Here is a 14,891-nt window from a genome sequence, read left to right on the forward strand (position 1 = left end):
CAGGTAGTAGCCTGTAAAAGCGCGTGCTCTGCCTTTAACTCACCACGCTACTGTTGTACCGGCTTGTTCGGTAACCCACAGTCATGTAAGCCTACGGCTTACTCTAAGATCTTCAAGGTAGCTTGCCCAAAGGCCTACTCATACGCCTACGATGACCCGACCAGCATTGCTACGTGTTCTAAAGCTAACTACGTCGTCACTTTTTGCCCTCACCACGGCCGTTGATTGAAATCTCACTTTTAAATTATTTTATATGAATAATTTTACATGATTGGTTTAGTATGTACGAGGTTCTAGTGAGAGTTATCGAGACCTTTGTTCTGTCGCTTAATGTTCTCACTCGTTCGATGATCTTAGATTTCATGCATTGTTATATGCGTTTAATAAATTAAGTGATGTCCAATTAGTTGGACGGTTGGACCCCGGTTTAAAAGTAAATTAAACAAAAACCGGATTACAAAGGACGAATCTAATTCGGGTTAATTTGTTTTGTTTTTCTATACCTGTAAAGTGTAAACAGTATTAAACCCGAATAGACCGTTCAACAATCTTACTTTGAAAAATAATCTAATTAAAATCAAAATAGATACATTTCCATGCCATTTTAGACGAAAATCTCTAACCTGTTAAAAAAAAATCTCCCAAATTATGGAATCGAGACTGGACACGCTCAAGCAAAAACCCATGCATGGTAGATTTATTATATATAATTGAATTACCAACGTGAAGCAAACAATAAAAACTCAAACGCAATTGGGAATTACTTACAACCACGCACATATAAATATATATGGAGCCTTTTACAATCAACAAGACCAAAATAAATAAATAAAGGAAAATGGCCTCGAGTTTTTGGGGAGATGTATTAAAGTGGGTATTTTATAGAGGCATTTGGTGTTTTCATACGTTTTTGAAACATAATTGTCAAACTAATATATTCATTATTTATTATTAGCAAAATCCCCGTGACCACTGTTTACAAGATTTTTTGGCCCTCAAAAACATTTGATATTTACATAACCTGCCATTGAGACATGATTATCAACAAATCCAAAAAAACAAAACAAAATTATTTTAGTTTTTTTCCATCTTTGTGAAGTCGATGTGTGTTCTCTTAAATTTACTTCATGTTTAAAACCATGGTCGTCGAGGCGCCGATCAATCACTTGGGGGCGGTACTCCTCCAAAATTTTACCCAAATCGAAAGTAAAATCGAGAAAACGGAAAATGATATTTGTTTTGCAGAAAATAGGATGCTTAATGTTGGATCTAACATTTAGTTATCGAAAACAATTGAAATAAAAAAGAAATCGATGGAAAACAAGTAACTTAATGACCGGCGGCCATGAATTAGGGTTGCAGGTTAAGAGAAATCGGGTAGAGAAGAAGATTTAGAATTGACGATTTTGCCCTTCATTAATAAAATAAAAAATGCACAAAATGAACTTTTCGGCAGTCGAACCTGTGCTGCCTACAATTGCAAACAAATTACTAACCAACAATGTTGTCTCTATTTCTACTGACTTACACGCAACTGAAGTATATAACCACCAAAATTGCAAATATTATTAATTATAAAAATATAAAATACCCTAAAACTACTCCAACCAAAAATATGTATGATTAAAATTCACCATTACAGAAATTTATTATTTACTAATATGTAGCTTGATGATTTTAAATCGTACACAAATATTGCTGGATGGTTTGAGTCTATCAAATATATTGGATTGTTTAAACCATACACATATATTGTTGGATGATTTGAATCTATCCAAATTGCTACATGGTTTAAACCGTACAACAATATTATTGGAAGGCTTGAATATATCCAATATGCTGGAAAGTTTAAACCATACACAAATATTGCTGGACAGTTTGAATCTATACAATATGTTGGATGCTTTAATCCGTACACAAATATTGTTGGAAGGTGTGAATCTATCCAACATGCTGGATAATTTAAACCGTACACAAATATTGTTGGATGGTTGAATCTATCTAATATGATGGATGATTTAAACCGTACACAAATATTGTTGGACGGTTTGAATCAATCTAACATGCTGGATGATTTAAATCGTACACAAAATTTACTAAACAAAAGATAAAATAGTTAATTAAAATTTGTTGCAAATTATCTTAATTATGATAATGCATCTTATTTCTCATTACATTAAATTGAGAACTAAGCGTTAAAGGATAAATTCATGATTTTGATTTTCTATCAGTAAATAAGTTATATAGAGTCATAATCGTTAAGAATACATAAAAAGTATTATAGCACAGTGGTAAATGCAGCTTGGTTTACTCTCCATCCACTTGGATTCAAACAACATTACCTCCTTTTTTATCCCTTTCATTTTAATTAAATCAAAGGGGTAAATTTATAATTCTGGTTTGACTTTTTCTTCCCGACAAGAAACCTAATAGCAGCTAATTGTAATTTTTTTTGTTTCTTTCAATTTTCTAGTTTTTATTCATAGATTATAATCACAATTATGAAAATAAAATCCCTAGAAATTTGGCAAAGAAGTCGAGGTCTTAGTCTGCTTCAATGATCGGCTCCTATCAAACTTGAACTGAAATAGATAATAATCTGAATTATTAGAATATAAATCTAGAATTGTCGGATGTTCTAGGGGAAAGAGAGAAAAAAAAGAGAGATAGATGGAGAGAGAGAGAATCAGAAATCTGCAAAATCGGAGAGAGAGATCAAATAAGAGAATAAAAAGAGATAGAGGGTGAAAGAGAAGAAAGATGCAGAGATCTAATGGAAAGAGAAACGAGAGATAGATGGGAGAAAGAAACACAAAATCCCTCTTTTGGTAATTTACACAACACACTCAAACTCTATTACACAACTTATTCTATTAGTGTAACAGTGCAAAACAGTGTGTTTTTCCAATTATAAATAGTAAAGTGACTATAATTCTAATTAAGTTTAAAAAACTACTAAAACGCTAACAAATCCTATTTTATATTTGGATTAACCATTCTGTCGACGATCGGAGTTGGTATTTTCGGGAATGTGAGATTGGTAAAATTAGCTGCTTCCAAAGATACGAAATTTTATTTTATAGCCGATGTTGTTAATGTATTGAAGGGTGCCACTGGCACCATATTTTTGCTCATCCTCGCCTTTCTTTGCTTCAAATATGCATTTCTTAAGCTTCGACATATTTGGACTCCTTCTACCCCCGCTTAATCTCGATTACCATTTTTATTAACACATGTATACAGTATATACTACACAGGGACTTAACTATAACTAGCTAAAATCTATTTTTAACAAAAAAAAAAAAAAAAAACTAACTAAAATCTATTTTTTACAACACAAGCAAAATCTGCATGGAAGAAGGAAATGTACAGTGGTTCATGTTTATGATTTCTTATTTAGTTTTTGTACATAGTAATTTGTATAAATATTCGAAATTATTTCCAGAAAATGTTCATATAAATATCAGATGATGATAGTCATGGTTTCAATAAATAATATCTTAACAATCAAAATCGTTCGCAATAGTATTATTCAGATATGTCACATTCATATTTGCTCTCCCCCCAAATATCTTAAACGGGGAATGTCTTTACCTCCCACTTGCATGTAGTTTCAGATTCCCCATAGAGGCACACGCACTAACTAAGAACATATACCTTATAATTTGATCTATGTAATAATCAAATAGAACACACTACTACTATACTACATTACACAACTATATTGGAAAAAACTAAAATTGAAAAATTAAAAATAGAAATAAATATTTATAGTTAATGAAAAGAAAGCCATGAAGGGTAGCCATACAAAAGGCATCATCAAGCATCGTTCAAAAAAGAAAGGCATCAACCTAAAGCTTAATCATCACAAAACTCTATAAAAACGTCAAGATCACAATTCCAACAATTCACAAAACACAAAAATGACGAACACCACCAACAAATCCACAACACCATCAACCGATATGGAGCTCAAGAAGGTCTTCGACCAGTTCGACTCCAACGGCGATGGGAAGATCTCTGTATCAGAGCTCGGGAACGTTTTCAAATCCATGGGAACGTCGTACACGGAGGAGGAGCTCAACCGTGTTCTAGACGACATCGACATAGATCGTGACGGTTACATCAACCAAGAAGAGTTCGCCGCCATCTGCCGATCATCCTCCTCAGCAGCAGAGATCCGTGAAGCTTTTGATCTATATGATCAGAACAAGAACGGTTTGATTTCGTCATCTGAGATCCATAAGGTTCTCAACCGTCTTGGTATGTCTTGCTCCGTTGAAGACTGTGTTAGGATGATCGGGCACGTTGATGCCGATGGTGATGGTAATGTTAACTTTGAGGAGTTTCAGAAAATGATGAATTCGCCTGAGCTCGTGAAAGGATCATCCGCGAACGCTGGTTCTGCTTAAGGTGAAGAAGATATACAAACATGCATGTACTTTTTTTTTTTAGGTTTAACAACAAAAGTTGATTCGATTCTCTTCCTAATATATATGGATGATGACGATGATGAGTTTGTTCTGCAACTATGATTACTCTATATGGATTATGTGTTTTCTCGGTATTGCTATTAAAGATTTTCATCAAGTTCTTTGATTTGAGATTTTTATAAGTTCTAGACTTCTAGTAGGGCTGAGATAAATAACCAAACCTGATCGAACCGATTTTTGTTTTTGTATCGGTTTCGGTTATCTCGGCTGAACCGATTGGTGGAATTTTAATTTCGTAGGGCCTGAGTATCTCGGTTCCTGTACCGGATGGTTTTCATAATATCTTGATCAGTTTTTAACAATATCCAAACCAAAGCAAACCGAATTTATGTTTCGGTTAGTTTGATCCGGACTAAGCTGAATAACCAAAGTCGTAGGCCTGTAATGTTCTAATATGACTGTTTTACTGGTGGAACTGGTCAACAAAAACGCTATTTCTGTGGGGAAAAAACCTGTTCAAACAGTTATTTTGGAATGTGATTTCTTCTTTTTGTGTGACCTGAAAAATGGGAATCTAATTCGGTTTGGAGTATATACGGCCACAAATCTCACCAGCTGGTTTCACTTTACCACATAGGGGCTTTTTAAGGGCCCAGGTTTTAAGCCCAAGCAGAATTCTATTTAACTTTTTTTTAGTCAGTCCGACTAAAAACGGCTTTAAGAGTTTTTTTTTTGTTTTCTCGTCAACTGAATTTGTTCCTAATTCCTATAGTTATTTTCATTATTGCATCAAAAAAAATGAACCCATCTCTACAAGCCACAACACTTTTTTCCTATATGTTTGAAAGTCAACATGAATTAAATTATAAAGAAGAACTGACTCAATTATTTATCTCGCAAATAATAGTATTAGTTAGTTATTACTTGAGAGATAGTATTGTTAATCAATGGAAGCATCGTGCATAACGTTTTCATACTTTTTTTAATGGTAAAACATCTCACCATTTAAATTGCTTATCACGTAAAAATTTCAGTATGAAAACAATAATTCGTGTCAAATAACAATTGGTATAAAGAAGAACAACTTTGAAAGCGTGTGAACTTAGGTGAAAAATGTCAAAGAGAAAAGGAAATAGGTAGGTATGATTGGTTATTGAACATAATGATATATATCTAATCTCTATATTAGTAAAAGAGAAATACAAATCTATTTCTGAATCCGGTCATAAAAAAAAATTACCCAAAATTAAAGATTCAGATACTTACTGATCGGGCAAGAAAACGGGTTTGGATATATCCATTTACGTGTTTTAGAAATCGATTTAGGATCAATTTATTAAATCGAATTTTTTTTTTTTTGGTATGCCATAGGAGACAAATAGTCTCCTACACTTTATTCAAAAAAAAACAATAGAAAGAAAAATTACAGCCTGACAATCCGTGGAACCACTGTCCCATTAGAGTCTTCTACACTCACCAACTGAACAACCTCAGGACAAATATCTAAATAATGAAAACCAAGAGGTAAAGAAAACGCATAGTTTGCTAATCCATCTGCCAGACGATTAGCCTCCCTATACACATGAGAAACGCGAACACTCCAGTTCTTTGAAAGAAAGCCATAGCACAAGCGTACTAGGAATGACAGCGGATGAGACTCACTTATCCCTGTCTTGAGAAACCCCACAACGACCTCAGAATCCACCTCCAGCTCAACACACCGCAACTGACTCTCCCATGCCAGAACAAGCCCATAGTAAACACCCCATAACTCTGCCAAGGGCGCCGAACAGATACCAATATTTAGCGCAAACCCACGACACCAGTTACCATTACTATCTCTTAGCACACCTCCTGCAGTAGCAAGTCCCGGATTACCTCGAGACGCACCATCAGTATTTATCTTTCCCCACCCCTCCCTCGGACGCGTCCAAGAGATCAACCGCTCAATCTGCCCAGACCTCTGACCAGTATTGTGCATCTTCTGACTAGTTTGATAAACTTCCTTAGCCAAATCCCTGATGAACCTTACCCTATCACGACATTTGCCATTACCACCGAATATATTACTGCAGCGCCACTTCCATCCCCACCATACATCCATTGCAAACATTGTGGACCACGGACAGTCTCCAAGCATGGTATCATCCCCCAAGTTCCCATGCATCCACTCAAGTAACGAACTCATAAAAAATGCAGATCGTTTCCGTCTCGGGACAAGCCTGCTCCAAACTCCAGCCATGGCAGGACAATCACGTAAGACATGAATAATAGACTCGTAACCAGTTTTGCACACTTGACAAATCCCATTTACACACAGATGTCTGCGAAGACGCTCCATGTTCGTCATTAGAACTTGATGAACACCCAACCAAAGAAAAACTCGCACTCTCTCCGGAGCTACAACGTGCCAAACTCGATCATATAGCAATCCCAAATTTGGTCCTGGCGTATTATCACTTGTTAGAAAACAATAAGCAGATTTGACGTTAAACCGCCCATCAGAACTCACTCCCCAAGATAGCCTATCTTGAGCACCTGTGACCGTATCAACGACTGTTGCAGCAAGCCTTAAAGCGATATCACCCGGAACATAAGGCAAGATATTTGCCAGAGACCAACCCGTCCCCTGTCTCCAAACATCACACACTCGCAGAGTCTCATAACCAGGAGGTAATGGGGCTATCACACATTCACTCAACGGTGTCTCCAAAAGCCACCTATCTGTCCAAAAACAAGTTGTTTGCCCATCACCCAACACCCAACTCAGTCCCGGAAGCACCACCTCTCTCACTCCCAGCATAATGCTACGCCAAGTAGAAGACCATGTACTCTTCGGGGCAAGCCAGGTAAGATCATGTATCTTCTTCACCTTATACTTACTTGTTAAAACTCGAACCCACAAACCAGTCTTATCATTTAAAAGCCACCAACCAAGCTTTGCAAACAGCGCTTTATTCATTTCTTTGGCCGATCTGATACCAAGTCCTCCATCTCGCTTCGGCAGACAGACCTTCTCCCAGGAAAGCAAATGTTGCCTCCTCTTTTCCACAATATCTCCCCACAAAAAAGATCTGGAAATTTGGTCAAGTGCATCCAGAGACGCCTTTGGCAAAGCGATGGTACTCATAGTGTGCACAGGGATTGATTGGAGCACCGCTTTAGTTAGTGTCATTCTTCCTGCCAAACTCAACATACGCCCCTTCCAACCTACTAAACGTGTGGCCACCCGATCAAGAACCTCCCTAAAGGTGTCCTTATTGATTCTTTTCTGTAATACTGGCATGCCCAGATACTTCTCCAGGTCACGTGTACAACCAATACCACTCTCCACACTGATTTGTCTCTCCAAGTCACGATGGATATTATGCGAGAAAAAGATCTAAGATTTCTCCAAGCTTACCTTCTGTCCCGATGCATTACAAAATTTCTCCAAAACGCTCCTGATAATACGAATTTGAGACACTGAGGCTTCCGCAAACAGAATGAGATCATCTACAAAGCAAATATGGGACAGTCTTGGTCCCCCACGTGAGAGACTGATGGGCTTCCACTCTCCAGCCCCAACTGCTATATCAATTTGATGGCACAACCGTTCCATGCAAAGCACAAATAGGTACGGAGATAAGGGATTTCCCTGACGCAAACCTCTCGAAGGTACAAACGACTCAGTCCGTTCTCCATTCCACAATACTGTCATTGATGGGCCAGTGACACACTTCATAATCCACTGAATCCAAGCAGGAGGAAATCTAGCTGCATGGAGGGTATCTTCAAGAAAGTCCCATCTAATGCGATCATAGGCCTTCTCTAAATCGAGCTTCAACAACATCCACCCTTTACGTCCCTTCTTCCTTCGCATCGAGTGGACTGCTTCCTGCACAACCACAATGTTATCACTACTCAACCTTCCAGGGATAAAACTCGACTGTGCGGGTCCAATAAGCTGAGGCATCACCTCCTTCATCCTCAGAACCATAGTCTTAGTAATCATTTTAAATAAAACGTTACATAAACTAATTGGTCGGAACTGAGAAATCTTCTCGGGTTTACCCACTTTAGCAATTAAAACTACCAATGCATCATTCATTCCACACGGTAAGATACCAGTCTCAAAAAACTGCAACACAAACCTGCTCACCGAATCCCCAACAGTTGTCCAACAGTCCTGATAAAAGACCGGCTGAAAACCATCCGGTCCCGGAGCTTTAAACTTACCCATTGCATGTATCGACTTCTCAACTTCAAGCCGCAAAAACGATTTATTCAGCATAGTAAGCTCTGCTTGAGTTAAGATAGTAAAACCCGTAGATGACAAAGGTTCCACAACCTCATCAACATCCTGCAGGGAGTATAACCGCTTATAGTAACTCACCACTAATTCCTCAAGCTCCTCCAACTCGGAGATCTAAGCCCCTTCATCATTCTTCAACATCTCAATATGATTTCGGCTCCTCCGGATTATTGTCGAGGTATGAAAGTATCGCGTATTTCAGTCCCCAAACACAATCCACTTCTCTCTGGATTTCTGAAACCAGATCATTTCCTCTTGTGCAAGAGTCACTTCAAACTCTTGTAACAAAACCTCTTCTTTGGACAACAAATCATCCGACTGACTCATATCAAGCAAGTCTTGAACATTTTGGATCTCCTGGACTAGCTGTTCTTTTCGTCTCTGGACATCCCCAAAAACCTCCTTGTTCAACCGTTTCAACTGTATATGCAACCCATCAAGTGCCTGCGGGGTAGTCAAAGAATTATCCCAAGAATTCTGAATCATCTCCTTGAAGCTTGGGTGACTCAACCAGGCAGCTTCAAATCTAAAAGGTCTCCTTCTCGGATCCCTTTTCACCTCAGGGCACAACTGGAGATAGAGAAGCGTATGATCCGATGAAAGGAATGGCAGATGAGTGACCGAGGCTTCCTGCCCCTTTAATCTAGTCTGAGCACAACAAAGAACCCGATCCAATCATTTTGCAATGAAAGTGTTCACTACACGACCTCTTTTCCATGTAAAGTTATTCCCCTTAAAACCCATATCAATGAGAGATAACTCATTAATCAATCGACCAAAAGACAAAGAGTCTTGGGACAGCTGTCCATTACCTCCTGTTCTCTCATCAGGGCGGACAATGGTGTTGAAATCGCCACCTACAACCACCGGTCCCGTAATCCCCTGAAGAACATCCTTAAGCTGATCCCACAGCCCACTTCTTCGACTGACCAAGGGAGCCGCATAAACTGCAATAAGATGCAACACATCAGGACCATCAATAATCCTAGCATGGATATGCTGATCCGAGGAGTCCAAGACCATCACACCACCTATCCCGGACCGCCACAACAACCACAAACCGCCAGATTGCCCCACCGCATCCACACGAAATACATTCTCAAACCCCAAATTCTGACATATCTGATGAGCTCTATCTCCTCCCGCATGAGTCTCAAACACCGCAAGAATATCTATTCGCCATCTCTTCAAAATGTAACGGATTGATCTCCTGAAACCAGGTTTATTCGCCCCCCGACAATTCCAAAATAAACAATTCATCATTATGATTCTATAAATCTCCCAAACCTGAATCACCGGGGCAACCCGTCACGCAAGATTAATCGCCGCCTCCTCCTCCGGCGGAGCAATGTGCATACCCTCTGTTTGATCCCCGTCGACCTCTGATCTCCCCAAATCATCCCGCATCTCTTCAGGCACCCCATTAGGGTTAACCCGCACCTTCGCTGGAGCGGAAGGTTGCTTATTCACAAACACCCCTCCTTGACGACCAAAGCTTGCCTGTTCCGTCCTTAGACGTTTTCCCGATTCCGACAAGGATAGACTCTCTCCACGAGGACCAAAAACCAGGCCTCTCACCGGCCTGTTGGGCTTAAATTTTTGCTTAGACCCATTTAGCTTTGGTCCGGATTTTATGCCACTATTCACACCCGCCTTATGAAGCCCAACTCGTCCTAGTTTGAAAGACTCCGAAAAATTCTCCCGTTGGATCTCCATACTCCCTCCAAAAAACTTATCCTGTCCTTGCTCCACACCCTTTCCATTACCAGATCCCTCTATAATATTCGCATTCTCCTTATCCTCACCACTATGCGGAGCAACTTCCCTTAATTCGGGAGATTTGTTATTATTTCTCAATCCACCAAATCTGTTAGATATGGCAATATTTGCAAAAACCTGCTTCACCGGGATCTCCCGAAGATTCCGATCATTCTTTCCAACCGAACTCTCTCCCGAAAAACTTTCCTTAGTGGTCATCGGCCTGGCTTTCCGTCCTCCACGACCAACCACTGTAAAGCCATCATCCACCGTCGCCGCTCCCCCTAACTCAGGAGCCACAGGTGTTGGCACAACTACTAAATCCCGCTCCTGGACTGCTTGAGGGCAATGATGAACCAAATGACCATACATCCCACACTTCGAGCAGATAGTAGATAAACCTTCATAGGAGACAAAGTACCGTTCCCCATTCACCATCACAGAGCCTTTTAGAGGCCGGGACAAATCCACCTCAACACAGATGCGTGCAAAACGAGCCCTCACGCAATTCAAAGTAGTAGTAACATCAACCCTGAGTGGATGACCAAATCCTTTGGCAATAGACAATAAAATTGACCTATGGTAAAAGTGCACCGGGGAGTTAGACAGACGGATCCATACCGGAGTCGTAGTAATCTCATCCCGGAGCGGGTCAAACTTAGGAGTCCAAGCTTGCGTCAAAAGGTAGCTCCCAAACACACGCCAAGGACCACCTGTGAGTGCAGCCAAATACTCTGCCTCCACATCAAAGCGAATCATAAAAAATTGACGAGGAAGATCCAACACAACCATTTCCCCCACTGGCTTCCACATCTCTCTTAGTCTCCTACTCAACGCCGAGACGGGAACAGTACGCCCTAAAACTTTAACGATCATACAGTTCTTCCACAACCCATACATCGCTTCCAGAACTTCAGGGCCAATCGTGACCACAGGCTCACCATCCTCTCCGTTTGGGAACTCCAAACACACCCTATCAGTCACAAACACATCATCTAACATATCCTCCGAGCGGGGCATCCCACCAGCACTACTCCCTATCAACTTCTTCACCCAAATCCTCTGCTCATCCGGTGGGTCCTCTGGTGGTCGATCTCTCTCTCCAACATCCATCATAGAAGCATCCTGATCAGCCGTCACCAAAACCCTAGTCTCGCTCTCACCCATCGCCATTTTCTGTGAAAATGTATGATGTGACATATTAAATCGAAATATTAAATATTAAGTTAAAACTACAGTGGTTAATCGAATATTTATGATGCCTCTAATTTAGGAAATTAACAAAATTAATCTTATTAGTAAATCGAATGATGCTTCAATTTTGGAAAACTATTATAGAATAATATCTGATTGCCAAATTATTTCTAAATTTTAGTCATCTACCAGAGATCTCATTAATTTCTATGCTAAACTAACAAAATCCAAAAAATATCATTTAGTTATAAAGATATATCAATGTTTGTCAAATATCGGAAGTTTTCATCTAATTGTTAGTATTGTAATTGATTTCGAAAACAGAAATATCATTAATCACGAAAAAAACCCAAAATTATTTCCTTATATGATTAGAATTCAATATTAAATATTAATACATGATAAGTTACAAAGAGTATATTCAAAAGTTAATTTAAGTAATTACCTTAAAATCCGAAATTACCATTAATATTCTAAATATATTTACATAATTATTAGGAAATCACTTAAATTTCTCTATAAGCCAAAACAATTTTTTCTAGAAGACTTCAATTTACTAACCCTAAAAATCGACACCCATCCTCACTATATCCAGCAATACATTTGTGAAACAAACATTCAATAGTTTCATTCCAACTTTTCTATGTTTTTTGAAGTTTTAAATTTATTTATGATTTTTTGTCAACAAATTGTTTCATTCATTTTCTTTTATCCAATATGATATGTATTAATGTTTTTAATTTTTATTTTACAGGAACATCAAAAACATTGTGAATCTATCAAACTCATATGTTATGTGATACTGGTATGTACAAAAATTCATTCATTTTTTTTTTAATGATGCAGATTAGGACTACAAACCGAATTATGATATTTATTAATATATTTCAATTGTTTTTTGGACATATGAAGTATTACGAAAATTATCAAATTACTATATCCTTATGTTCAGGTATATACATAATTTGACTTAGTATATGAACTATTTTACATTTTTTGTAAATAATTTGACTTAATATAGGAACTGTATTGTGTATTGTTTTATTTTCTGCAACTAATATGTTGCTTAAATATATTTATATTTTTTTGGACAAAAATACTTATATATATATATATATATACATATATGTATCTCTATATTAACAAAGAAAAATACAAAATTGAATTCGGGTCGATTTAAAATTCATGATCATGATTACATGTTCTTAGAGATGGATAAAATATTGAATATATCTTTGTTTCGCATTTTAACTTTGTGCCTACCATCTTATTACTTATTTAAATCGTATATTTGAATAGAAAGAAAACTTACGTAGACTGTTTTGGCGGGTCGAAGTTCTACTTGCCCGCAAGCATGAACTCCAGCTAACATGGATTTGTTCAACTCAACGTCAGGACCAAGACAAGATAATTAGTACGTAAAAATGGAATATGTATCAAAATGCTTGGCAAGCATAATTCTAACCGATATTATACTTTTCTATATTTTTTTCTTTGATTTTCGTCTTTGACCAACTAAATTCATATTAAACACATTATCTATTTTTTCTACACGTTTTGTTAAAAAAAAATTACCTCATTTGGATTACATAATATAGGCTTTGTAATATTACTTTCAGAACAAACAATGACCAAATATATACGTACCATTGTATTATTAAAAATGATCTGAAAATATAAGTTGATATATTTTTTGGATTTAAATTTCTGATGTATTATAATCATATATTACAAGTATTTACAAAAACTATAATATCCTAAAATTTTACTTCTCAACAACATATTTTTTTTTAAATAATCAAATCTAATATATACATATAGGATTTTTATAAAAATGTAAGGTTGGTTTCCAAAACTCACAATGATAGAGCGGGTTAGGATTGATATTTTTATGAATGCAATTCTTTACGGGTTGGTCTGTCAAAATATTGTGACTGTATTTTTGGCAAATAAATTTTTTTATGAATCCTATCTTTTAGTGGGCTGATCCGTCAAAATATACACTGTGAGTGTGTATTTCTTACAAATATATATATTTTTACAAATACAATATTTTATGGGTTGTAAGTACATTGTGATTGTGTATTTTTGTTATAAATGCAATATTTTACTAATTGGTTTGTCACATATACACCATAAATGCATATTATTATAAATGTATATTTTTAAATGAATACAATCTTTTATGGGTTGGTCCGTCAAAACATATGTTATGAGTGTGTATTTTTACAAATACAATCTTCAATAATATTTTACATATATTCTAATTTCTACTACAAATCTTATTTATAATTTTATATAGATAAATATTTCTCCGCGCTGTAGCGACGGTCCGATCCTAGTCTGATAGTATTTGATTATTTTCTTCTAATCAACACAACAAAATTACACATTTAAGGGGGGAAAATGTAGCAAATGCAGTAAAATAATTCGGCATGTTTTAACCTTTTATTTTCTTTTTTGTAATCCCAACAAAAAAAACAATGATAAAAGGAAGACAACGTTATCATTATGTTGTAATCCATGATTTCACATGCCAACAAACAGCTGCACTAGCTTATGGTTGTGATTATGAATCCTCCTCTCTTATTAATCTTAAAACCTAATCAACATATATCCTCGTTAAATAAATGAAAAAGAAAACTAAAAATCACAACATATCCTCGTTAATTAAATAAATAATAAGAGAGGATATATGTCCACGATTCTAGTGATTCAGTTGAATTATTACATTTTCTTTGACGCCAGCATCTTTATCACTTAAGTTTTTTTTTTTGTTCTCTCTCTTTTTTTCATTCTAAATACGATCGCAATACGTAAGTAATATACTATTCTTAAAAAAAAAATTATAATGATTTTGAGTTTGACTATAAAAAAACACTATTAAATCCGATTTACAACCAAAAGCCAAATTCAGTGGAGGAACTGTCTTTTTCCTTTCTTCTTACTTCTTCTCCTTTCTCCTATTTTGTCGTAACACATAGCGTTTGGCTTGAGAGGAACTTGAGATTTTAATTCTTGAGAATGGCTGAAGACTCGTACGAGGAAGAGTGCGACTACTTGTTCAAGGCTGTGCTGATCGGAGACTCAGCCGTCGGAAAATCAAACCTCTTATCAAGATTTTCCAAGGACGAGTTCCGGCTTGACTCTAAACCAACCATCGGAGTTGAGTTCGCTTACCGGAATGTCCACGTTGGAGATAAAATCATCAA

The 14,891-nt window shown here is 37.0% G+C and overlaps 3 protein-coding genes across 3 annotated transcripts in view; all 3 read left to right on the forward strand.

The window, feature by feature from the left end:
* Positions 1-422, forward strand: part of LOC104751214 (thaumatin-like protein) — a 6,050-nt gene extending 5,628 nt beyond the window's left edge. Inside the window, exon 4 of the mRNA XM_010473122.2 lies at positions 4-422. Coding sequence (XP_010471424.1) covers positions 4-225 — 222 coding nt within the window. The 3' untranslated portion in view covers positions 226-422. The remainder of the gene's footprint in view (positions 1-3) is intronic.
* On the forward strand, positions 3,831-4,599 carry LOC104751215 (probable calcium-binding protein CML26). Its single transcript, XM_010473123.2, has one exon. It carries the CDS (start codon positions 3,924-3,926, stop codon positions 4,410-4,412), a length of 489 nt encoding a protein of 162 aa, XP_010471425.1. The 5' UTR covers positions 3,831-3,923; the 3' UTR covers positions 4,413-4,599.
* The window catches only part of LOC104751217 (ras-related protein RABA6a), a 2,461-nt gene continuing 2,119 nt past the window's right edge, over positions 14,550-14,891 (forward strand). Inside the window, exon 1 of the mRNA XM_019237591.1 lies at positions 14,550-14,878. Coding sequence (XP_019093136.1) covers positions 14,704-14,878 — 175 coding nt within the window. The 5' untranslated portion in view covers positions 14,550-14,703. The remainder of the gene's footprint in view (positions 14,879-14,891) is intronic.

The sequence above is a fragment of the Camelina sativa genome, chromosome 16 (genome assembly GCF_000633955.1).
Source record: "Camelina sativa cultivar DH55 chromosome 16, Cs, whole genome shotgun sequence".
NCBI lineage: Eukaryota > Viridiplantae > Streptophyta > Magnoliopsida > Brassicales > Brassicaceae > Camelina > Camelina sativa.